This window comes from Varroa destructor, unplaced genomic scaffold (genome assembly GCF_002443255.2).
Source record: "Varroa destructor unplaced genomic scaffold, Vdes_3.0 BEIS01000004.1, whole genome shotgun sequence".
Taxonomy (NCBI): Eukaryota; Metazoa; Arthropoda; class Arachnida; order Mesostigmata; family Varroidae; genus Varroa; species Varroa destructor.
The window spans coordinates 41,051,175-41,078,540 of record NW_019211457.1 but is presented as its reverse complement, the minus strand read 5'-3'; the positions used below and the strand labels follow the sequence as shown (position 1 = coordinate 41,078,540).

The 27,366-nt window shown below is 45.3% G+C and overlaps 1 protein-coding gene across 10 annotated transcripts in view; it reads left to right on the top strand.

Moving 5' to 3' along the window:
- The window catches only part of LOC111250507 (cell adhesion molecule Dscam1-like), a 151,554-nt gene that overhangs the window by 74,611 nt on the left and 49,577 nt on the right, over positions 1–27,366 (top strand). For 8 of the 10 annotated variants that reach the window (XM_022805876.2, XM_086986566.1, XM_022805882.2 and 5 more), the window contains exons 2-7: positions 1,709–2,056; positions 10,212–10,376; positions 14,718–14,982; positions 17,284–17,456; positions 20,267–20,542; positions 22,487–22,903. In XM_022805876.2, the coding sequence (XP_022661611.1) occupies positions 1,709–2,056; positions 10,212–10,376; positions 14,718–14,982; positions 17,284–17,456; positions 20,267–20,542; positions 22,487–22,903 (1,644 nt within the window). The remainder of the gene's footprint in view (positions 1–1,708; positions 2,057–10,211; positions 10,377–14,717; positions 14,983–17,283; positions 17,457–20,266; positions 20,543–22,486; positions 22,904–27,366) is intronic. The other 2 variants (XM_022805883.2, XM_086986565.1) reach the window with 2 other exon arrangements.

The following is a 27,366-nucleotide window of genomic DNA, read 5'->3' as shown; positions in this document are numbered from 1 at the left end:
GATGAATAACGGCTACTGTTGACATGTAGAGGAATATAAAGTTATCGGGTCTATAGTAGCGACGGAAACGGTGCTAGCGCCACGCTGATCATTGATGATGAACTCGTTTACTGACAGCACTACTTTCATACCCCTTTAGAACGTTCGCCTGCAAGACAGGCCTGGCCGTATTCGGTAAGGATACGTTGGAGGCGTTTCTGTTTTGGAGAAAAAAGTGTTGGTCCATTATATATATATATATATATATATATATATATATAATGATCGCTTGAGTGACTCGAATTCTACGTAGCGTCAGAGGACTTTAGCTTCGTTTATTCGCTGTTTAGTGATACACAGATAGGGTGAGTAGGGGGTCATGGATTATATCCTGCTCCTCAGTCCTTCGCCGGCTATCAGCTCAAATTCAGAATCACCCCCTAAGTGTGAGGTGTAACGTTCATGGAGGCAGCAGTAGCAGCAGTAGTGCTAGTAGTAGCACTTCAAATCGGTTGAACTCCCACCGGTGAAACCCACTACGCTATCTGTGCGTATTACTCGATACATTGAAGACCTCAGCCGGCAGCTGGCAGGTTTGGTCAAAGGGCTATCTAGGGCCATTAAAGTGGCCTAAGGAAGCCAACCCTGCAAAGTTTCGCCGGATGGCGATTGCCTCGACGGCCAGCACGACGTGGTCGGTGGTCGTCGTCCGTGCACTACTACACCATGTGCTATCATGCGTGTGGGATCAGCAGGAAACATGCGAGCGGCACAAGGGTATTGAAGTGGATCTCGTCGAGAGCGTTACGAAAGCCAGCGCAGACTTCGGGTAATCGACCCCGTCCCGCCCCTTCTGCTCTCGTCTCTAGTTAGAGGAAATCCTGAATTTGTAGGAATAATATGCACTGCCCTTTTTTTTCGCAGGAGGCGTTTTTCCAAGCACTTTTTTTCTAATTCTTTAGAAGGTGCAGCAACAACATCTTGAACTAGGCTACAAGATAAGAGTGCAAGTAGCCGGGCTACTCATGATCGGCTCGGTCGGTCGCCCGATCGAGAATATCGAGCGAAAAGAAGACCGTTGACGGCTGGTTCAATGTAAATGGATGCTTACGGACCTCGGTCGTTGCTTGTAAGCGCAGTCTCTAAAGCTAAGTAGTATGGCTAAAAGGAAACCATGGCCAGGGCAATGTGAGGGAAAATTTTGTCATTGTACCACAGGACGTAGGCCTTACGGACGATCTAATGCCCGAGGACCTCGCCCAAATTTTTTCCTAAGTCCTGCTGCTTCGCCGGGTCGTATATATATATAAATATATACCTTGGCAAAGATAAATAGTTGGCGCAGAAGAAGTTAGAGGATATCGTGCCGTCACTGGATGAAAGTACAGATGATTGAACGGCATTGGTGCGACACTGATGAGTGTTATCAGCAGGAGACGGAAATGAACAAGGAACATGTTTTCAGTTAAAAACCATGTTTTCGATATTGGCCGTTAAGAATGTCAAATCTCCTTCATTCACTGACTACCAACCGATTTTTTTTTTTATAGGTCATGATATTTTCATGAACATCCATTTCTTCTAAACGGATCCGGTTGGTTGTCGGATGGCGCGATGCCCACAGCAACCAAAGCTTTCTTAATCCATTTCATGGCTTTTACAATAACAACTCTTTTACCCATTTATCTTACTGTGCTCATTTCTTCCAATTCTTTTCTTCCATTTGCAGATCCAGCAGCTGGTGGCGGACCAAGCAGCGACATGCTGGGCCCACAGCTAGTGAGTGACTTTCCGACGACATCAGTTAAGTTCTCAAACGCAACGGGCTACGTACTCGACTGCGAGACACGGGGTCAGCCGCCGCCGAAGACTCGCTGGTACCAACTGACATCAAGTGGCTTCGAGCAGGAGGTCTCTTCGGTGGAACGACTACGAACTATAGCGCCGAACGGATCCCTTGTTTTCCCGCCCTTTCAAGCCATCCAGTTCCGGCCCGACGTGCATAATGTCGCTTATCGCTGTCGGGTGTCAAACGTCTTCGGATTGGTTGCCAGTCCCGTCGTGCACGTTACTGCCAGTAAGTGTCCAACGAGGCACCTGTGGCAGTAGCTACCGCTAGTAAATTCCTATAGAATATTTGTGACGTTAGTTCTTCTGTTATAGACAGACTAGAACTGAAGCCAGTCCTTTCGTTTTACACTAGAAACACTCCTTCCCTACTTTGTGCTTATATCAATAAATAAGGCTTAAAATAATACATCTTCAATCACTTAGTTCTCATCTTGTTATAATATTTGTGTTGGTACATATGATGACAAGAACTATTTTCAGATTGTACCTATTCAACATTCGTGTATATGTCATTATATAAATCTTTCTGGTGAGGAACAACGGTATTTTCCAAATTGACCCTCCGAATCTCTGCGAATCAAATGCGCCTCAGATCCAGATATTTATCTGTCTACATATTTATGAGTAACACTCTCATATGGCGTGGAAGAGATCGGGCACTGGTGGCTATTGATAGGTAAATTTAAGCCTGGTCACTCACTAGCCGATCACAAGCGGTCGGCGTTTTGATGTTTGCGTTTAACTTTTATGTACGTGTTTGGGTGACGAAGCGGATATGTTAAGGCTGAGAGCCAAAAGTCTTCTACCAGATTAGGAATGAAGTTTGGGAGCAGGACGAATGGGACGGACGGCGGATGATAATGCCCTGTGCTGTTGCCACCCACCGGCCACAGTTGTGCATTAACGGAGTCAGCGAACTATTAAGTCGTTGGTGGCGTAGGCGCTTGGTTGTTGTGGTAGCCACAAAGAACGAACAGGACGCGAAGCACCGAAGGCGAAGCCAAGGATTGCCGCTGCCTTTAGGGTTGGGGGAATTTAAAGGTTGGTTGGTTGCGTGCCGGAGGGGTAGGGGTGTGTGTCTTCGGAGGCGGGTGAACAAGACGGAATGGGGCTCGTTCTAGTTCCGTTCTTCGGCTCTCGACCCAGGCGACTGCTGGCGCTAAGTCCACGATGGCGCTTCTTCTGTTGTTGCTAGTCCTGCTAAAAACTCTGTGCCATGTTTTGGAGAAATTGTGGCAGCGCGCCAGCTACTGCGTCGCGATTGAATGATGTAAAAGCAACCGGCTGAAGCCAGTTGGTCTGGGCTAGGATCCGCATTGACCCGCTCATCGGGTGCCGATCGCGGCCTTTCTATCCGTTGATGGGAGACTAGGGCTATGTGGGCAGCCCGTAAGGTCACAAATAATGCATCCAAGCGGAGAAATCGTGTGTGTGCGTTCGTGTGGGAGGCCTTGGATAGCGACGGCGGCAGCAGCGATTGTAGCTAACGTGCGCTGGCCTTTGCGGGAAGATGAGCGGAAGAAACCCTTTCAGGAAAAAGGGCTTACCGTATTGCCCAGTGGGCAGTGTGAGTTGGGGTTAGGAAAACATCCTGGCGATGATTGATGAAAACCGAATATGATGATGCCATTTTTATAGCTCCTTCAGTGCAAGGGGAATTTGGAAAACGCAGGCCATGGGCGAGGAAGCTTTTACATACCAGCGCACTGCCTGCTGTTCAGTGAGCGTGCAGCATCCCTTCGTGCTCGTTCTTGTCAATCGTGGCGTATCCTCATAGTCGTGGACTGGCCTACTAGCTGCGGCTGCTGCACAACTCAAGCTGGAACGATACTGTTAGACGGTGATAGTAAGGGTAATGTACACCTGTAAACCAGCCGGCTGTTGTAACGACAGCCATAGTTGCTACTGCGATACTAACGCTGCCTCCGTCTGTCGAGACCTCGCATGTCTTCCGTCCGGTGCTCGCTTTGTGGAACCAAATCGGCATAGCGGTGGTTCAAGCCATCGCAAAAGCGGCAGCGGTAGCGGCAGCATTAGCGGTACCACAATCAGCAGTGGGACTTAAGTGCGGCGTATTTTCTGTACTTCCATAAAGAACGCGGCTACAACAGCACAAAAGCCGATTGTTGACAGTCGTTGCAGATCTCCGACTGTTATATGTTCTTTTTCCTGCTCGCTCACCTGCTGCCGCCGCTGCCAACATGGAAGTAGGTCGCCGATCCACTGGGCCGCATCCCCGACCACTCGGAGCTGAGAATTCAGTTCTGCTCAAAGCAGCTCTGGACCACCGCCTCAGTTGGCTTTTGGACAACCACTAGCGGTAAGCGGCGAAGAGGAATGGGAAGGGGAGGAAGAAACTGAGCTTCCATTCACTCCTGAAAACGAGAACATGACGGCAAAGGAGATTTGAAAAACGGAATCCTTCCTTTAAATCAAACGCCTCCTCTACAAGGAGACGGCAAAAAAGACGATGGGGTCCGTGAGCATCGCAGGCAAACCCACCGACTTTGTTGAATCACTGGGCCCTCGTTTGACGCGCTGCTGCAGCAGCGGCACAGCCTGACTAGCTCGACTTGCATGAAGTAGTTCGCAGCAATCTAAACCCGAAGCGGTATATTATCCGCCTGCAGATCTCGAATTGAATACCTCTATCAACCGCAGGACTCCGCTGGCCGTCAGGCACAAACTTACCAGCACCAGTACACGGTTGTGTAAATGGCACCAAGGAGCCAAACGACCCTGACACGGAAAGAGAGAACACGCCCGCCGATTGCCTGCTACCAACTTGAGTTCCCTCACTATGCTACTACTACTGCTATGACTTCATCGGAAGATTACTAAGGCAGTTTTAGCCGATCTCTAAAAGAGTGGTAGAAGTCATGAGATTCAACATTGGACCCAAGTGAGAAAGTCAACGCTCGATGTCAACTTGCGTTCGTGTTAAGTCACGTTCTTAACGTGAAGGTGACCATCTACCTCACGCATCAAGGCTGAATTCGATGGTCTTTAGTGAAATAGCGTATTCAGACAATCGCCCACCCGCCGCTAATGGGCAAGCCGGATCGTGGGAGTGTTAGAGTGGGGTCTGTCATTCTCCGCAATCTATGCCTCCCACATTCTGCCTAGTGCTCTGACCTTAACTCCGCTCCTGAAAACCGCTCGGCTTACTATATAAACCCGCTCACCCGACGGTCTGGGACACTTCACCCATGGTCACGCCGCTTAGTCGCTCAGTCGGCCAGACAAACCGGGTCATCGCGAGTGAATCGTGCGCGGAGTCTGATGAGAGAAGATGGTGGAAAAAGGGAGTACTGCGAACACTCTGAGCCTGCCTCAAAGTGAATTGAAGAATTGGCATCAGATTTGATCTCGATCTAGCGCTAATCGCCTTGGAAATGCATCAAGATATCGGGAAATGTTCGTAAAACACCCGTCGTTCGGTCCATCGCGTCATTCGGCAGCCTGCAGCAGTCGTGGTCTCCTTTACCCCTATTTTCCCTTGCTCTGGCGGGTCCCAGAGAGCACAAGGCGACATAGTAACTCTGACTACCCAAAATGATTCGCGTAACATTCAGGCTCGAGTGAACTCTATATGCAGTGATCATTACGCTGCAGTGCCACCGATGTCGACCGACCGAAAGGGTGTCGAATGCCATTAAATGAAGCCTTTTGGAGAAATGAATCTTGCACGATCGCGTAAATCAACTCTTAAACAATTATCTTTATATATATAATATAGGCGTTCTGGCATGTAATCGATGCTAAAATCAGAATGGCTTCTCAAACTCGCATTGTATTCAGTCATACGTCTAGCGTTCAACCTACAATTAGCAAAAACAAGTTACTTACACCCATATTTGTGCTTTTCGTATATAGATATAAACTTGAATACGCTTGATTATCTTCTTTGCTCACAGCTGCCTGCACTTTTCGTACGCTGCCAGTTTACGCGATGCCAGGCCGTCACGGTTCGCTGACGGATGCTCCTCACAGATAATTGATTTTAATGCTTTCTCTGGCTCATCACAAAGTGTGGGACCCTCTGAAATCCATTGAGAAACGCCAAGGTGTCACTTTCGCCACAATCATTTCTATGTGTGCTTATTCAAACCTACGTACGGCCGAGATCTACAACGGATACTAATGTCAATTGTCGTTGTCGCTGGTGGCGACAGATACCAACTGACCCAGCGCAACCTGCGTTAACCTGGGATAGCAACCATCTCATCTCTGTCGCACCATTGGTGACGGGCAGTTTTTTACACTATTTCGGATACAGACGGTACATAGCCCCTTCACCCCTTCTGGTGGTCCCGTTACGACGCTATTTTCCTTCTTTGCAAACCTAACCAAGCATTCAAGGACGATATTGGGACGAGTACCATCATCAAACGCTGGTGGCAGCTGATAAAACACGCCTATACGGCACATAGAGCACCGGTCGTGGAATATTTTAGAGTCCATGCTACTGCTGCTGAATGCTGCAGTTCCAAATACAGGCTTAACTGATGCGAACATTATCCGTATTTTTAACATGGTTGCCGCTATGTTTTCTCCCGTTTCCGAAGTAACGTTTTAAAAAATTGGTCACCCTGACATTAGATATTGGGATGCGTTAAAAATAAAAAGGCTGTTAAGAATTTTTAGCTGAACAGATGCATTTGAAGTAAGGCATCGACTTTGTACCAAGATGCTTCTCCTCCTGATACACGCGAGTGTGCCAAATGCGCAAATATGAAGCTATATATCTATGCAATGGACTTGGTTGGTGGTGCAAATGTGCAATGGACTTACAATATCTCGCCTAATATCTTTTTAGCTATTATTATTCTCGTTTCAACGACCATATACATTCTCATCAGTATTAACGACTACCAATATAGTTGCAGAGAGTGCAGAGATGAAATAGTCGTGTGTTCTCACGCTGTCCGACTCTTTCGTATCTTCGTAGCAAAGGGAAAATGGCCTCCCCTTCTTTCCACAGAGTTTGCCACTTTCCCTAGCAGGCTTGTCCTATTCGAATGCTATATCCATATCGACGGAGAAGAGCAGCAATATTCGTGTGGTAGTTGGCAACAGCAGCAGCAGCGACGTCAACGGCGGTTACCATTGCCCTTCTTGACTCTTTGTTGCTTACACAACTTGGGTTTGGGCCTGGACCTCGGTTCGGCTTTAGAGGTGTTTTTGTTATCAATAAATCGATGGAAGATGATCACTAACCAAAAATTTTTTCCAGTGTTCCTATTCAAGCGCCTGTCTGTCGCACGTGTGTGCGTCTCGTTCCAGCGATGAGGCAAGGAGCAAACGTGCTAACTCTGGCACGGAGGGGGAGGGGGTGTGTTGACGAAGTCGTCATCTCTCGCTCGCCGTATTCCCCATCTGCCATCATAGCTCTCAACCTTCGTCTTGCCTCGTTTTCCCGGTTTTATAAATTACTCCAGCCATCCGTGGGCTGCCATGCGAGCACGACAGTACCATACCCCACAGCTGTGAACTCTGTCGCACTCCATGGCTAGATAGCCTTGTATCCTTTGATGGTATAGACTGCCACCGCCCGACCCAACGAGGCAATGAACAGTGTATGCTCCTTGCTAGCAGCGACAAACGCACAGCGGTAGCAAGACTAACAGTCGAGTAGGGCCGGTAGTTACAGAGAGGTTCAACCTTAGGCTCAGCGCTGAAGTGCAGAGACTTCTTTAAGCCTTACAAGTGAGGCCGTTGCCGCCACTGCTACATCGAAAAAGTCGACATTGCTATCCATGGCCCTACCTCACAGGCGTTCTTCCCATGTTTTCCCTAAGAGGATCTTGCGACGCGGTGCTGGTAGTAGCAGCAGAAAAAATGTAGCAATCATCTTAGGAATGGTCGGTGGATTTCACCCCATTTCTTCGTTTCTTGGGGTCCTCAGCCGATTTCTTTTATGGCAACAGGTTTCCCTTGGCCTGTCTCGTCGTTTCCGCGGAAGCTTTTTGAACTATTTCAATGGTGACGCTTGGGCAGTCGTTCATCTCTACCGAGTTCATTGTTTAGATGCATTCGCATCGCAGCTGCATACATAAACGGTATATTTTCGAGTGTATGCGGCGAGATGTGGCCCGTTCACTAAGCGTCTGAGATCGGTCCCGCAGATCTGCCTCATTGCTTCTCTTCTTTTTCCTGCCAACCTTCGATTAAGCGACACGGTTGCCCGAATAAAAGTGATGGTTGCATGAGCGCTTCTACAGGACGTCTTTTCTAATGCCGGCTCCTTCTACTCTTCTACGATCTTTCTGTCACTTTATTTGTCTTCCTTTAAACATTAATGTTTACTCAGTGTCCCTGCTTCAGAACGACGCGCCACAATTTTTCCTTTACGATACAGACTAGAGCCCTGGTAAACTTTTAGATTCTACGAGGGCAAACTTTGTCCTGCTACCGAGGGACGGCAGTTTCCGGCAAAACCGTCTACTTTACTCAGTCGCCTCTAGACAAAAATCCATAACATGCTCTGCCCAAGGGTAACATGGCATTAGCAAGGGCAAAATTTGTGCTGGCAAGTTTTCGAGAGCAAAAGAAGTCAATTTAAAACACACAGCGAGTAACAATGATACAAAACCTAGATACAACCAGCCTCAATGTACGCCACGGCACTTCATTTTCTTCTATGGTTGGCTTTAATCGAATATCTTTCCGCGCTTGCCGATTTCGACGCAGGAAGCAGTGGTCCAAGATGCGCGGACAAACATCGACGCTACCAGGATTTTAACGGAGACCTCCAACTTAGGGTCCAGGGATCACTGGAACAGACGATGCTAGTCCTACTGTGGCGCTCGACCACGACCCTATTTGAAAGATATTGAAACATTTACTCAGGTATTAGACATTCAAGCCTCTTTTTGCCTTTTTATGGTGCAGAAGAGAAAATTCCTAGCCTCAGCATAGCAGCGCTCGAAAGAAAAGGAAACCCGATATTTGTATGTGAGAGGAGTATATTTTGCCGGTACATATATGTACTACATATGGCTGTTATGCAAACCAGCTACCGAACAAAGTTACGTGAGTATATAGAACGTGTTCTACTCAAAATAAGATATTCTACAAAAATTAGATGTTTTCACTCGAAGGCAAATTATAAATCAATAAATTCACCAGGTAAAACTAAAAGTGCCCGAGGTGCACAGATGATGACGTTCCTGCCTTTTTATTGGCTAGTCGCAAGAAGCGCTCACGAGCTGAAATCACGGTGTCCTTGATGAAAAAACAGCAGGAAAACTGGATGGACGAATATTAGAATGATATACATACGCTTGACTCAGGCTCATTGAACTTTAATATTCGAGCTCTGGTAAGCTTGCCTCTTTCCTACGTCTCGGTCTTGCAAATCGGCCTTTCGCTCACTGTTTTCGGCTTGCGGTTTATTGAAATTGGTCGGGGTTTAGCTTTTTGCATAGTCAGCGTTGAACCTGCATTCTATTCGAATTTGTGGCTAGGAAGGTCTTTGGGCCGTGACGGATGACAGTGACCGTCGCCGCCATCCACAAAACATCTATTTCGTTCCCGTTAAGCTGCAGTTGCTATGTCCGTTGGTACATAAAAGGCCATGAGCAACAGACCATCACCAAACCAATGAAAACGTCTAGGACAAATGCAGCCTCGATCAGAGGAAAGGAAAACTGGGTCATTTGGTAAATACTGTCGGGAGCCAAGCCAATGCATTCATTCGAATAGAAAGGATATTTAAGGGAGAAATACACTAGCTGGTAGATCAACACCGAGCATTACCGCACGTCTACTTATGGTGCAGTTCTGTTATTCAAGTAATCGGACGCTTCCAGCCTGGGAGCGTGAATTGTATTTAGAAAAGGAAAAATGGTCCATCCTAGAATGAAACTGAAGGAGTCGTGAAAATGTGGAAGAACATTAACTCTTGCCGATTCTTTGCAGCGGTACATAGAACTCTTTAAACCAATCCCGAAACTATTGTGGCCCGAATAGGATAAGACTAAATGCTCAGACAGCGTGTATTCTGAATTATGCTGTGACAAAAATAGTTATATACTTATAGTAGTTTACTATTATAAGCAATTGACACAAGATATCGTACATTTACACATATATATATATATATATATATATATATCGCAGCTATGTCTCTTTCTATAGCGAGAGACACCACAAGAAAGCTGAGCTTATCCAGAAGCTTACCAAAACTGTTATAGGAACCAACGTTTGACTCCGTCTTTCACCGCCAAGAATATAATATGGTCACCGCTATTTACGAGGAATTAACTGCCATATATTAATTAACTAAAAATGTTGAATATCATCATATAGAATAAAGTATTTGTTTTTTTTAATAGCAAATCAGACGTTTAATAATATCTTGTTGTCATTGTTTTCAGTTGTGGAGCAGTACTTCGAAGTACAAGTGTACGACGAATTCACGATCGCTGGCAATACCGCTGTCTTACGCTGCCACGTTCCATCATTTGTACGAGACTACATCATCATCACTGGATGGCAGGCCAGGCCACCTATTGCGCCTAAAGTGGAACCCATTGAAAATGGTACATCGCTCGTATGTCCTGCCTTAAGGCATTCTAAAGGCAAATGTCCTGGCTGTACCCTTTCTATTTACATATCGAGTATCGCAGTCCTTTATGTTTGCCACTTGCGAAAGCAAGACTCCACGTTATAGCCGCAGTCTTTCTTTCCTTTATGTTTATGAACAGCTAGCAACGAACAAATGGAGTCTTTGAACACAAGTAGGAAGGTCTGTTCCTCTACTTCTGTATGCTTGAACTCGTCTTCTTTGATATCTCCCTTACGCCTCGGCATCGTTCTCTTTCTTTGTACCCAACTTGTATGTAAAATCAAAGCCTCGGGATCTCATTTGAATTATTTGTGTATGTATAGCGGAATCTTTCTCAGTTCATGCTCTCGGACGCGATCACGCCATGCAAATAGCGCAGCGTTGACAACGCGAGCTAGCGATCAATGCGAATGATTGTACGGTTCGCTTAAACGTAGAAAAGCGACTGAGGCTGCTCAGCACCCCCCGATGCGACAAGTCGGCGGCGACGGTGGCGACCGGATCAACAGCGGCGCGGTTGATGGCCTTCCACGGCCATGCTGCTCGCTGCGGTGATACGTATTTACTTTGGAATAGAGAAAAAAGACTGCATACGTAAATACATAAATGAATGTTTTTGTCGGCTGTGCCGTTGCTGCTGTTTCTGCTGGTGCGAGGCTGGGCGTGCATCAGCAGCAGTAAAACCACGACAGTCTTGACGCCCGTGTTTACCTAGCGGGTAATCGATTGCCTGCGAATAGAATCATACAGGAGAACCTGCCCACGTCAACAACGGTAACAGTGGCACGACTTAGTGTGCGCCAGTCGTCAGGGAGATGAATGCAGATTACAGCCATGACGAAAATGACGACACAGAGCAGCTTTTACCGCGTAGCCTTCACGCACGGCGGGAGTGGCAGCATTAGGAACCGCCTATAGCTACAGCATTAGCGATAGTTACAAGAACAACAACGATAGTGTAACGATACCCTCAACACTATTAACAGCCTTAAGATCATCAGCCGCCTCAAGTAGCTTGCTTATAGCGTATCGCTTGGTTTTTTCAACCTGCGGCGTAGTTAGGCACAATTAATGGTCGTATTCAATGTATTAGGCTGATTCGGCCGTGCTGTATAAGGCCACGAATGCCCACGGCATGGAAGGCATCAGAAGGGATAAAGGGACAAACATAAAGGGAACGAGCGAGAATTTCTAATCCGCGTTTATCTACTTTTTGAACGTATCATATATAGCACATATTCCTAGCTCCTAAAGTTCCTTTCAGTTAAGAAGCATCCGTTATTTGTGTGCGCGCAAACACAATATATGATACCCGTGAAGGGGTATCCAGTGAAGCTCTTATGCGGTGTTCAAACATTTGAGAATACAATAGTTATTTTTTTAGTAACGCGCAGGCGCTAGTTTCAGCCGTGCTGAACAGTTTCACCCTTTGCCCTTATCACGCACTCTCGCACGTCCTTTTTGCTACGAAAATATGAGCTGCAATATGGCCGCTCGACACACACACACACACACACTCGTACAAGGCGACTGTTTTTCCAAAGGCTTTCGATTCAATGCCGGTGAGAACGTGAAGGAGCGCGGCCGTTTGTTTTGTGACTACGATCCAAAGCTATTCATGGATCTCAAACTAAGCGAGAGTGTCTGTTGTGTCGAGAATAACTCTGAAACGAGATGCGGACGCATCCGTGAATATATCCACAGAAGATCTAGTCAGATCTAGTCCGCCTACAAATGTAGAGACACAAAAATGAGATGTATACCTGCTTATTGTTGTATGCAGCCATAGAGCTGTGAAACGTGGGAGGACGGCTCAACCCTTCCCTGTAGCAGACGTTATTGAGCAATCGAGGCGACGAAAGTTGGCGTAGGAGACGCGCCAGCGGCATTTCTAATAATCATACAAGCAAATAACTGAATACGGCCCTCACATTGATGGCTTCCGTATATTGATATTTTAGCTGTGCCCACTGTCGCTTCTGAACGTGGCGACAGAAAGGCAGGGAATGGCAAGACAGTGCGTGCCCTGAAGATCGTAGCAACGCGGAACTCCGATACTGACGGATCGCCTAACCAGCTAATGCAGTCGCGACATAGCATACACGACAAGGCGTTGGGGTGTGTTACATGTACAAAGGCATAATCTTTAGAAAAGAAGACAAAGAAATAACAGCACTAGCCTGATCGTAATGCGACAACAAAGAAGTAATGGTCTCACGTCCGGCGGTTCGGCTCCAGCGTATTGATACCACTCGATGCAAAAGTTAGCGAACAAGCAACAGATGGAGTAAACGAAAGCTATATAAAAAGCCTCGAGAAGATCTAGAGTAGCAATCTTCAAACAGGATTGCATGCTTATGCTTTGCCTACTCTATGTGCACTCGCCACCAACGGCAAACGTTACACGTAACAACGAAAGGCAGGTTGTCCGAGAAAGTAGATCCGAGACCATTAACATCAAGTAATGCCTTCGGAAGCGCGGCCGATATGGGCCAAATTTTGTTTGCGCTGGAAAATTGAAAACAGATGTTGCTATAAATAAACATTACGGCAAAGGCTATTCACTGTCCTTGTGAATATTTCTACCATATACGAATTGTCGCCGTCGTCATTGATAAGATCGCTTAACATATAAATTAGCTCTCCTTTGGCATGCCAATAGGCTTATTTGACTATACAGATGAAAATCACCCAGATTTTAACGAGGTTTTATGCAAGGAACCAGTATCTAACGCAGGCCATCCAACTGTTCCGGCTTTTAGTCGAAATTTCTGTTCATCTAGACGTTTTAAATTATGAAAATCAATTGTTGATTCATTATTAAGGCTTGTTTGGCTGTATCAACGAAATTCATTGTCCTAAACAGAAGGACAACAATATAATTCCAACATGTAAAAATTTTGACATTCAGCGTTCTAATGAACTGTATCTAATTCCGGCATACGACCGCTCTGTCTGTTGGCCAAGGAATCAACCGAAATGTTGGCGAAATATGGGTTTGAAGACAGGTTTGAAGTCTTGCTATTTATGGGTTAGCTCAATATTTCCCTGATGTAGTATTGATGTCCTTTTTATGGGATCATTGTAGGCTCGCACTAGTCTGAATCTACAAAGACCTGTAAAAAAAATTCACACTTGTGCTGTTAATATTTTACATATCGTTTAAAATGACGATGTATGTGCGTGGTTTATATGTCTTCCTTCTTTCTATATAACACAATAATGTATAGATAGCCCAAAAAGAGACGTATCCTCTTAACGGTGACGAAATATCGGTTGAGGGGGAAAATCTGTCTGTCATGGAAATTTGCCGCTATAATATTTGAAAATACTGTAACACTATAAAAATAGACATATAAATACAAAAATTTGCCACTTAGATGGTAAAAAACGACATTAGCTACATTGTCGTTAGCATCATCAATCGTCCATCAGCCCGCGACTACCTCTCGTCAGGATCCGAAGCTGACAACTAGATTTGAAAAAACCTGAGTGAATGTCATTTTTATTCAACAGATTGCCCGCCTATTAGTCTATTATGGAACTATTAGTTTTTCAAATCATGTTGTCTTTCACGTCTTCCATTTTAATTAAGACAAATACCGTCAAGAATTAGCGTCCTAATGAAAAAAGCAAAAATTCAATGAGATCCAGCATAGCTCTTATTTATTTCAGTTCCCGCTTAACATACCAATTAGACACACACATCGTTCCTATAAAAGCACAGATTATTAGCTAATTGGTAGATTTCTTGGTGCTGAATCAGCTAACATATTTTTTTATCTCAACGCTCCAGATAATAACATTAAGTAAAAATATGCTTTCCGTCAAATCAGTTGAAAATAAGCTTATCAGTTAATTATCGCGTAAGTAAATCGGTACTGCAAATAAGACACATTAAACACATGTATAGACAGACACGTACGCACATTTAAATTGCCGTTCTCCACCTCCTTCCTACAGTGAAGTTCAAAAAGGCAGGTCCGACACAAAACAACTTAAAGCCTGTATTGACAGATATGGGATCTTCGAAAGCTACGAACACATTTTATGGTCCAGTGGCGGGTGCGAAACGGTTTTGTCTGCTCGAAAACACTCTGCCGCTCGGTTAGAAACATCTAGGCAGTAACGGGGCAAACAACTACAAACGGATGCAACGACACACAAAGGCACTAAACCCAGGCATCTGTCTTTTTTGGCGGCTTCCCTTACCCCCCCCCATATGTTTCGCTCTTCCGTTCTGCTCTTTCCTATCCTTTACGATTTCCTTGGCCTCTTTCCTTCCGCCCCTCGGCATATCTGGCAATGCTTTCAGACGGACGCTACAGTATCTTTGCGACGGGCGAGCTTCATGTCCGCAATGTACAAATGTCTGATGGTCTGACGAATTTCCGCTGCGTTGCGAAGCACACACTCACTGGTGAAACGAAGCTGAGTTCGTACGGACGCCTGATCGTCACCGACCTAAAAATCAACGTTGCCCCGAAGATGACCGACTTTAAGGGTTCAGTTGTGGCGAAGGTTGGCGAAGACGCCGAATTACCTTGCGCCGCCCAAGCATATCCGTCACCTAAATACGTGTGAGTAGAACAGTATTACTACATTACATCGGAGCCTTTTTCTTGTCGGCTTATTTTCGTATTCAATTTATTCCTTGTCGTTGCTTTCTTTTTGCGTACGTTCGGTGATGGCTTTTTGATCTGCATGTGATATCATGGTTCTTGTAGTTGTTTGAACTGACCAGTTTATAGCAATGGTTAGGGGAGCTAATTACCAGGGACGCTGGCGTTTGTATGATGATTACCGGCTATAGCGCCAAAGGCTGGGGTTATTACCGCTAATGCAATGGTGTCTGCGTATTCAACAAAGGTACTTTCCAACACTCTGATAGAGCAGGTCCATTCATTTTATCGCCGGCATTTTTTATCGATTTCTTGTCTTATCCGCTAGGCCATTAGAGTTTATACAGACGACGACACCTACTGAAACTAAGATCCTGTATGTACAGGGATTTCTGGATTTTTATGATATACAAGGTCTTTGAGGCTTAGAAATTTTAGAGGTATTTCGGCGGTCCCTTGAAATTTAGCTCACAACGGCTTATTCGTGTGTATCTGGATCGTTTTAAATTTCACTGAACTAGTTTTCTATTTATTTATTATATTTATTATTATAAAAATTGACTTAACTAAAATTGATAAAAATCGAAATAGTAGAAAATGATATAGCGGCTAAACCAGTTCGAAATTTAAATGAGTGAAGAAAAATTGATTATCAGAAGATCAATGACCAGTGCCAAAAACATCGTAAAATGGGGATACTATATTTTTTAGATAAGGGACCATACTCCTTGAGGAAACAAATATGCATTTTCAAATTATGCTGCTGCATTCGTTTTGCGCAGGTTTTGGTCACTCTGTTCAATACTTAAAGGTCGTCCGGCCAAAATAATGACGATCCGATGTACCAGTTCTTTCTTTGTCCTAAAGTAAACCTGTATCGCGGTCGCAGTCCGAATCTGGGTTTCCGTTCGATCAGTGTAGTATGACAGAACAGTCTGGTCCACTCATGTCATCGACAAGTACTAGGAATGACTCCGGCCAGTGGCCGCGGATGTCTACTGTCTACCTCTAAGACCTTTTTTTTCGTTATGGAGCGTGCGGATGCAAGTGGACTTCGAAGTAGCACATTGTAGATATAATGAAGCAATACACAGCGTCCCCGGTTTCAGATTTGAAGGAAGAGCCCAGTTCTCCACGCTGAGATCCAAGGTTATTCAGTGCTATCGGCGACCGGCACGATGGAGCTTCGTGGCGTCGTCAAACACATCTACTCAATTTTTTATTGTCAAAAGGCGTTGTTTTTTCCAGCTTACCTACAGTAGCTTTCACTAGCTTACTTATTATGTTTTCACTGGCGGCGTTTACAAGCATGTCATAAGGGCGAACTTTGGCACCAGCGTATATGAACGCAACATCAGCATTTACAATAGATGACTAACACCTTTTATATAACTACCTATGTATTCTGCACTTCTTGCGTCTATCGTCCGAACCGCCTTCCATTTGCCGACATCCACTAAGACAGCGGTATCTCTCACCATCTGCCACCTACTAAAAGTTTTCTAAAAGTGCTAAAATCCTCTTGGCAGAGTCAGTCTTTCTTTCATTCGTCCCAACCTCCTCGAGCCTCTCTCCGCTCCTCTTACGACCAATCTATATATTCATTTTAGAGTCCAATAAAATGTCCTATCACTTATCCCTTTACCGGCTGTCGGACATCTGAGGCTACCGAGGGCATTATGAGAGAAACTATCTGAGAATCATGTACACCCGAACATAACTCATTAGCACCGCGATATTTCAGACTCCAAGTCCGTTACCTACACTACAAGTAAACAGAAAGGTTAAGATGAGTATTCTGCGAGCGACGGGCGTCCAGTAACAGCCTAAGTCGAAAGAAAGTCGCTACAGAAAGAGGCATTGTTGCCCATTGTCATTCCATCCTTGTCCGCGTCTTGCGCCTCTTTGCCCTCTCCTTTTCGGGCTTGATATCGGCCGCAGTGACAAAGTCCGTCTGCGAACCTGTGGGTGTACATGTGTCCGATCAGAAGATCACGCCTGCCCACAGTCTGTACTCGGTTTCAGTCATACCGAATAGTGTTTCTCTTTTGGTCTTCTACCTGCCGGAGTGTTTGAGCGCGCGTACGGACCATTCTTTCACGCATGGTTTCTGTTGATAGTGTCTTGTTAGGTTTTGATATTGTTGATCTGATGTTATTTGGCTTGGCTTGGTCTCTCTACCTCTTTCTCGTTCTTGCTGCTTGACCGGACGACTTCGGAACACCGTTTGGCGCCTGCCTGGTACTGATCGCGTTTCAGATGGTACAAAGCAGTGGGCGAGAGTCTGACAACGCTGCCCAGCCACCGTTATCTACTCAAGGGCGGCTCGCTTCTGCTGCAAAAGGTACGCTCCGGGGACTCGGGCAGATACGTTTGCATTGTTAGCAACCAGGTCGGCGAGGAACGCACTTTCACCAGCTTGCACGTTGCGGGTAGGTTCATTTATACGTGTATGTATATATGTATATATATCACACTACAACCTAACTAGGGCCCTGGTGTTTGCCCATGTTATCCAACCAGATGATGGTAGAAAGTAACGCCTTGCACGACCAGCTTACATGTGAATATTCATTTTGTATATTAGATGTTTAGAAACAATAAAGGGTTGTCGCTTGTTGTTGTAATAGAAACACAAATAAATTCTTAAATAAAAACACAAATACATAAAAAAGTGTGAATTTCTCACCACATTCAGAAAAATAAGCGTAAGACTGTATACCAATAGGAATATACGAAACCTTGCTACAAAATGTAATATATTTGATAGCATCGGATATTCAGCTATATATCTATATATACATATATATATATGTACATATATATATACATACATATATATAGTGGGTAAGTTCGCAAAGAATAACTAAAAGAATTATTTATTGTCATTTATATAATGACACAGTGCCAGATCAATAAATTACACAAGTAATCAATTATTACTACGCAGATTTATTTAGTACTTTGCCGAATGTCTGCTGGTAGAGTGTCTCTGATCGTACAACGGGCCCGCCAGTGTAGGAGTAACACCGTCTATGTTAATTTGAGCTTGTCACAACTAATAGCTGGACTGCTGTAAACGAGTTTCGGATAGGACCAAATGATTCCTGTGGGGCTCATCAGAAGTTAGATCTGCGCTGAAGTTATAAATCCAACGCTGTGGTTGAGCCCTCGTTGCTATACGTTTCGAGTTTTCCGCCACCTCGAATCAGTGGGCCTGCATTAGCTTTTCTGTTTCTGTTTCAGGAGTTCCAAGAAAAAATATGTTCCATATTTGTCATAATATAAATAAATCCATATTTGTCAACAGAAACCGAAGCTACTTCTAATTTTAGCGCTTTGTTTATGTGTATGTAGATCGAGATTCAATTAGTTGAATCGGGGTTTTGCGGCGTGCTATCTGGCATATGGTTTTTGACATTACATTTCTTTACCTTACCCCAAATACTACCTCACCTAGTTTTACCTCATACAGCTGCGTGTTGTTTATTATATATCAGGGTCAACTATTATGGTATACTATTTTGATTCCGCTCTGTGTAAAGTAAGGGTAACTTGGCTAGATTTGATTTGTTTCTATGACAAAATACGTTTTCTTCACTTTGAAAAAATAAATAATATGTGGGTGTATTTTTACCAAGAAATGTATAAGTATACATTTTTGTCTAATAAATCTAACGCGAATTTGCTATAGCCAACACATAATTCCTGGCGGCTGTTAGCTGGCTGGCTGGTGGAAAATGTAATATCCAAGAGATATTTGCGCTACCGTTAAAAAACAGATGAAGGTAGTCGTCAGTTTCTTCATCTTGCCTCTTGTTAAGCTTGGCAGTGGTCCCAACTCCACCACGTTCGAGTCCCACCAGCTGCGGTCTTTCTGATAACGAAAATGGGCATTGTCATCGGTACTTCGCGCACCGCGCTCCCCGCGAGGAGCCACCCGTGGAAGCTAACGATAGGGTACGAATTGTGAGTGCTAGTTAAAGTTAATGGGTTGATCGGCTTAATCGACTCGACCTGGGTCGGTTTCGTTCGCCAATTCGGTCATCGATCGGTTTGCTAACTACTCAAAGCAAAGCTCGGCTGCAGCTTTGTTGCTGATATGAAGGGGCGTAAGATGGTATCGTGACTAGCTCGTCTGAATGGGGCAGTCATATCCAGCAGATACCTTTTGGTTACGAACTTTCGAATATACGGGACAGAGCGGAAACTAGAAGGGTGACAAGCTGGCATAACATGCAACGAGACCTACCGGGCTCCTCTGTCGTATAGAAGTGGGTAAGGTAGGCAAACAGGCATTGCGGCCAGGCCCTCTGGCAGGGCAGGCTTCCACAGGGGTGAACCAGAGAAGAAACAATAAAAACCGAAATCCCAGGAGAGATATCGAAATGGACAACTCTGCACAAAACGTCGTGGATGCGGAAGATTTAGAAGGATTTCCTCCGATAAACTTCTCCTGCCACTCATGAGCCTAACCTAAAAGGGGACCTCACACTGCAGCATGATGAGGATTCAGTAAAAGGGGTGTCATCCACAAGAGAGCGCAGAGGACACTAAGAGAATGAATTTGAGAGAAAGAGAAACTGTGTAGAGATAGAGAGTTCCAATGAACGAATGCCGCGTATGGCTACGTTGGAGCTCCCTAGGCTAGGAGTACAAAGCTGAGGAGCGCCTTTAGTAAATAATACATTGTGTTCGCGAACAGGGATTGTAAAGCCTGAAGGCCGTAGGCAAAATTGACTGGTACTGCCGGAACGTCTACGAATACCCCGAAGAATGAAAACACACCATACAGCGAAGCTGTTTACGTTCAATGCTTTTGAAGAGCTGAGACGAAGGCTAGGTATACGCTTCTGGGCGGATGCGGAGCCCATTTTGCACCATCGCTGCTACGTAAGCCAAATGCAAGACCATCCCTGTCCCTTTGCAACAGATAATTGTCTTCTTAGAAAAATATTTCCAGAATATATCATGTGCTTTGCCTACTCAAAAAAGACACACAGATATTCTCATTTCACTGTTGTTGGAATCTATATACATCACCATTATAATTTAAAATCAATCCCCTGCATTTATAAGCCCGGGGCTTTTTTTTAGAGAGGGAAGGGTTTTAAATATGTTGTTTTCCATTAATGAATGGAAACGTTTACAACCGTGACGGTAATTAAATGTGGTTATTAAAGGGGGTACGTTAAGCCGCATCTTGCAACATGTTCAAATTTCGTTACTCTTTTTGTTGTAGCTGAGCTTCGCGTGTCGCTCGTACCCCACCTATTGACAGTTCATATCGGCAAAAGTGCAGTGCTAAACTGTTCCGTTAATGAGAACCATGTGGATAACATCCAGTGGTTGAAAGATGGACAGCCGATTCTAGGAGACGAGCGCTTTGAATTTCTATCAAATGGACGTATTCTACACATAAACTCAATTCAACGCTACGATGGAGGTATGTTCCAGTGCCTTGTAGCTGACAGTCAAGGAGCGTCGGCCCAGGGAACTGCACAACTTACGCTTGGAGGCAAGTTACATACCATATGGCATTTAGGTGTAATAGGTGTTAGAGTATCTTTATTATAGATAAGGAGTCAAGGAAATCGGCGTGGCCAAACAGGGAGACGTTGACATTGTTCTCCCGTAACTTATATTAATACGACAAGATATACGACGCACTACAAAATACTAGTAAATACAGGTCAAAGTAAATACATATTTTGGTCGAATGTTATCAGGGAGCACTCGTTGAGTATTTAACTCTATGTCATTTATACATAATAGATTATATGCACAAGCTAGCCACAGAAGCTTAGGTTATTAACACATGAACTATCTCATAGTATGGTCTACGAGTGATATCGCAGCTACCATTGGCTGCTCTTATGAGATATATTGAGACTAAGCCATGTTGTAATAGGCCTTTTATATTAATCGCTTGCTTGCACAGACATTCAAGTTCCGCCGTACTGGCTGCATATGTTTACGATTCATTAAGTATTATACTGCTAGACAACTCCTGACCCTAACGAAGTCAACCTCATTAACCCCATCTTACACCAGACCCAAAACTACAACCGGTTTTCTATTGAAGAGCTGACAGACTTGCGCTTTTATCAAATCATATCGCCGCTATTCGCGCGACTAGTGCATGCTATCCCTAATACACGCCGCCACTCCCCTCACGTTTTTCAGAAACGAGCTGTGCTGGCCTGCAGGCCACTGACTCTCATATTGTAGATTAATTGTTGAACAAACCGTTGGGAAACATCAGTCAGCGACAACGGGCAAGAAGCTTATGCCTTTCTGCCTCCGCATCACCTCTTGACCCCATCTTCTTTTCTCGCAATTTGCACAGTACCATGACCGCATTTATCCATGTCATCATCACTAGGCATCATGTATGACTCGCTCATGAATAACCCCCCCCCCCCCCCCCCCAAAAAAAAAACCTGCTCTCCCTTCTCCCGTCGTCCTTTTCGTCCTCGACGGAAATCACCAGCTATTTCTCATTGACATCCATTGATTATTCATTCAACATTCAAAACTGGCCATCGTCGCTTTGGCCGCTACTTCATACTCCCTGCACTGTCTGGCAGCAATTTTTGGCTGTCGAAACCAGTGTGCGCCGGCAGCGCAGCTCTTCTTTTCGACGGAAGGGTAGCCTGTAAGCATGTGGAGCATAGGGGGAAAGCGCTTCATACAGCCATTTGGGCTCCCACCGTCCCATTATATGTTCGTTCCCTTACGATTCCATATGTAAGCGGTGGACGGCAAGCGATTAAGTGTAGCCGGGTGTTTTCGCGCATGCCGATGCTGTGGTAGGCGGCTGCACTAGAGTGCGTGTACTTAATTCAAGGCACGTGATGTTCGGACGATGTTATCCGTACATCCATGCCGTGCCAGTATTTTGGCGAGTTAGAATAGGATTGAAGAGAATTGTCGAAACCCGCCTAGACCGAACAAACAACCGCTCTCTAATTTACCACTCAAAGGAGTGCAAGGATATCAAGAGCTAGGAGGAGGCAGCGGGAGGAGGATGGTCATGGGTTACGGCAGCTCCTTCACGCAAACGCGTTTGTCGTGGGCCACTATAATCGGGATGGTTCTAAATGTAATCCATCTTATTCATGCCTCTCTGAATGTATCAACAACGCCGACAGCGACGACTGCTGTTATTCTCCGTAATTAATTCGATTGTCGGCTATTGCAGTAAGTTTAATTTTCGAAACAGACAGATGCTCTATGGATCGGTTCTGCATCGGATGCTGCTGTACCAAACCATTGTTGGTACGCACATAGCCAATAAGGGCATAAGTGTGCATCTTGCGTGCCGTCCACTTCATAAACAAAGTGAACAAAGGTATACACAGGATAAACAACTACAGTTTCCAATTGTGTTCAAGTGCTACAATGCTTTTATATACGCGCTAATAACCTATCGCACGGTTGATTCGTTGTTGTATCGCAGACTCCGCTCCGGTGATTGTTGAAAGCTTCAAATCGCTCACGTTGACGCCAAACGAGGCCGCTGCCTTGAAGTGTAGCGCCACCGGGTCCCCTGCGCCTGAAATCAGTTGGTTCCTCGACGATGCGCAGGTAGTGCCAGATCGTGGCGGATACTTCGTGAATGGATTTGGTGTCCCAGGCGACAGTCGACAAGTGATCAGCTGGATGAACATCAGCCGCGCAAAGGTTGATGATGGAGGCGAATGGCGATGCGAAGCGGCTAACAGCGCTGGCGCTGTTTCGTTTGCGGGGCGGATCAATGTCAAGGGCCGCCTTGCCATTCGACCAATGGCCAATCGGTCAGTCGTCGCCGGACGAGACGTAGTTCTACATTGTCGGGTCATCGGCTATCCGTTAGAGTCTATCGTGTGGAATAAAGGTAAGCGCAGCTTTTTGTCTGCCATACGCAAAATTAGAGTATTCCTTTGACGTATCATAAAAACCTTAAGAAAATACTGCCTTTGGCAACACAAATTTGAGCTCTTGTTTTCACTTGGATAATTAATTGGCTCGCTAAGCATAAATAATAATGTAACAATATGTCAAAGAAAATATTGTTGCGATGGGATTGGTCGAATGGTTTTATCCTAGTATTTACAGCTGAAGACAAAGCAGATATTGAAATTGGACGTTGAAAGAACTTGCGTAAACAACTTCGTATGTGCTATCGCACACTCTTATGACCGAACGCTGAAGATTATTGAGGTTACAGGTTTACTTAATGGTTAGTTGTAACCATCAGAAACTGCTGACAAAAGTTACTCAAATAGGTATGCAAGACTTATTTCAGCCTATTTCAGCTAGAAATATATGACATGAAGATTAACAAAAAAAAAAAAAAAAACAAGAACTGTCCAAGTTTCCTATTGGCGCCACTTAGACAATTTTGCAATTGAAATATGCCCGTATTTTAGCAACTTCCTTATGCACTTGATCACGCATGACGACTACTATGCGATGTCGTCAAAGGATATTATTCATTTTTTCCAAATAAACTGTTGTCATGTTTGAAGAGCCTACGTTAGGTGCGTTCCTGTTAATGGTCCTGATACCTGTGGCTTCTCTTTTCTTTAATTTAACCTTTCATCTCTGGAAAAAGTCTCCTCAAACTTGCGTTTTTTTTATTCACTCTGCCAGCTTTGCTCACTGTTCCATAAGAACAAAGGTTCTAAGAATGATTCACCCTTGTGTGTAAGTACTGTCCGTATATATTTAGACGAACTTGGCTTCATTGTAAGGACCACCCGCTATTATCTGTTTGTTCCGTTTTACACTTCTTTCTATTTGGGTTCTTCCTCTACACTTAAGTGGCTCGCGTATATAAGAATCTACATATTATGTACAGATTCATACATTTTTTGGGCAGAAGGCACTACATTTCATACATGTATTCAGCTAAATACCTGTTGCTCCCGTCATGCGTTTTCTCGCTTTCAATGAATCGCTGACGGCAGACAGACCCTTAAAGGTCTCTTTGTTTTGTTCGTGCTCTTGGATGGCGGCAGCAGTCGTACCAGAAGCAGACAGTGACAGGCAACAAACCTCACATGAGAAAAGTCTGCTGGTTCATCCTTCAGTTTTCATGGCGTCTTCCTATCCTCACACTACGAGCGAGTCTGCGCTAACTTTTACCCACAGCGCACCTTTCGTCTTCGTTCTTTACTCCTCCATCTATTCCTATCGGCAAATTCCTACGGTACGGGGTGCAGTAGGGGAACGGAGACTATCCTTTCTTAGGGGAACAGGGGCAGCCGGCCTCTAGGCCACACTAATCTAGCAACAGAGTAATAATGAGCACGTCTCTGCGCGTAAGGTCTTGCTTATTGCTACGGCTGCCTGCACCAACTGCACATGATGAAACAGTCAGGAACGCTACTGCGTTTCATGTTATCGCCAACAGGCGGCAAGTGGACTGGTAAATCGAATGGCTTTCTGTTTCTTTGTTTATTTCCGCATATTACCTTGTTCCCTTTTGCGCGCCTTTCATTTGAGCATTTCCTCTGTAGCTCTGTACGCTTCCTTTTACGGTCCCTATTCGTTAGCGTATGTGCATGTGACTGCGTCTGCAAGGCGTTATGATGAAGCTATCTGTGTAGCATCGATGCCCTTGTCGCCAATCATCCAGTCACTTTTCTGCCTGTTGCATTCACTACGCGTGGCACTCAATCTGTATAAGATGCAGCCGAACGCCTGCGTAGCGAAGGCAGCGGTACGGTTCCACCACCGATTCCACAACAGCAGAACCATTCCACACATGGCTCGGGAACGGGATATACAGCAACGAAACTCAGCTACGTTCGCTGCAAGAAAGACGTCGGTGCAATGGCTGGCCTGCCGGTCTACGCGTTATTCTATGGCAAAAGCAGCAGTTTCCTAGAAGCAGTAACAGCTCTAGTAGCAGCAGCAGCAGAAGGCGGTGGCATTAGAAACGACGATGTTGAGCTTCTCTAGCAAAACGATGAACACACAGAGGTACTCTCTGCATGCTTATCACCGCGTACGGCATTACACACATTATCAGCACTCGGTCGGAGATCCAGTCTGGCCAAGTGTGTCTAGATGGTGGTCCAGGACCTGGTCGGTTCCTGACCACTGCTTAGCTCAGTCCAATACAGGCCGACATACAATTCACTCTCTCGCATTTTGCCCCATACGCCCAATGGCCCCCTTCTCTCTTGGTTACGTCTCAGGTTATTCCGATATTACGCATTCATCTTCTCTCGTGTCCTCTCTGCCGTGCGCTCTTGTCGTTGTAAAATGCGATGTGCCTTTGACCGTAGCACTCACGATCGTAGCAATAGCAGCCTTCATCGTTGTCGTTCTTCTGTCGGACATCTCGTCATCCAACGTATCGTGCAACGGAACGAGACGCATGATAATATTGCGTGGCCTACTTCTCCTACTGCTTGGTTAGCATTGGCTTGACGACGGGGCACGGACTCCGAGAATGAGCCAGAGAGGGAGGTAGGGAAGGAGCGCATGCACAGACTGAGTTTGCGTCGTCTTTTGAGGGCAGCAGCTCGCGCCTATCGCCGTTTGTTCTTTGTTTCTCCGCGCTACGTCCCTCCAGATCCGTTGTCGTTTGCGCTATTTACGCTCGACCATCGTATAATGTATTGTATAATGATTCCGTATGTGCGTTTCAAATTATCCGTAATTAAAACAGACACTCGGAGAGCAAGACAGTGAAGAGACAGGCGAACGGACATACACGGAAAGAATGGGCAAGCCTTTGCAAACATTGAGGAACAGAGAGTAATACTAAAGAGAAGCCACAAAGGAGTGGATAAAACAGAACGCGTAATAGGAAAATGAAGCAGATGCATGTATTGATGGTCTCTATTGAGTGAGTCGCGGTTGTATCGACAGCCTGTAGTAGTGACACATTCTGGAGGAGCCGATAGGAAGAGCGTCAAACATCCGGAGGTACCGCAACTGCAGATTAATCGGGCAAATGAACAGAATGGTTGCCAGAGATACCCAACCCAGCGGAACCACCAGTTTGCTTGACAAGTGTCAGATGAGCTACAATGATTAGGCCATCGGGTAGTTGGATTTCTATCTGAAGGGTGCGTGTAATACGATGTCGCTGCTCTGTTCCAAACGGTCGTCTTTCTTTTTCTGCGCGTTCCCTGTCTATAACTTGCCGACATGGCATGAAGCCGTGTTTGATAGGACAGAATAGGACTACTTCTTCGTGTGCTATGTTAGCACTGGGGCCGTCGCTATAACTTTGCTGACATTACCTTAATACCATAGCTACGACTACTGCTGTTGCTACTGCTGCTACTGCCAGCGCAGATGCACTATCTTTTTAGTCTGCTCTCCGCCAGGCCGCGTAGCACCGCGTGGTTCCTACATGAGGAGTTCATTTTGGGCTTGCTCTGTTCCCGTCAGTTCCTGCCATCGTGGTTATGATAGAGGAGCGAGAAGACCGATGATTCGTGCTGTGGCAGTAGAGGTATCGACAAACGCGTTTCGGCGAACGCCTGCCTGGCTGCCGCCCGTTAAGGAGGATGGTACCAGCGGTGGTTTCGCAGGAGGAGCTGTCGATATCCTCAAACCGGCACGCGGGCAGGCAGAACGGTCCAGGGACAGTTAAGGGAAACAATTCGATAGATTCTCTGCTCCGGTAAGTATATGCGTATGTGCGGGTACGAGGGGAGCAGCAGTGAGGCCGGGGCATGGCCACGGACAGAAGAGAACTAAAAGGAAGGAACGTGGTAGTAGTCGATGGTAGTGATCTCGAGGAGTTGAACACAATTAACGTCATTCCAGGGTTCGGTTCAACGCAGGTGGATTCGCTTCCCATATTAACTCAGATCTACTCGTATTGCTGGTAGCAGCAAAACACAAACGTTCGTTCTTATCCTCCATTTCCTCCATACTTTCAATTGCTTTTGCCCTCTTCAATTAGAGCTGGCAGTAGCAATCTGCCGTTACGCTCTCAATCTAATGATAGGGAACAAAACATGTCTGCAACGCACGTTTTCAAAGCGGCGGCTTAGTCAAGTACGTTATCGGTAATCTACCCCTCGTCGTTTAAATCTGAGAGACCCTTACGTGAATAAAAAAATTCACTTTCAAAATGCGGTCGTTCAAATACGTCGAGCTATTAAGGAATAAAGTAATGCTCTGTGCCCAGATACATAAGAAGAAAGTTATTATCAATCAAGTTGCCGGCCTGTTCAGATAGCCGTTTCCGAAAACTTTACGCCCTATAATCATATTCAAAATCAACAAGAACTTTCAACGAGCCGTGTGCTATAAGAACGCAAACTTCAAGATTTAATATTGCTTCGTTTACATTCTTTTGTTTATTTTTAGGATCGCGCTTTTCCT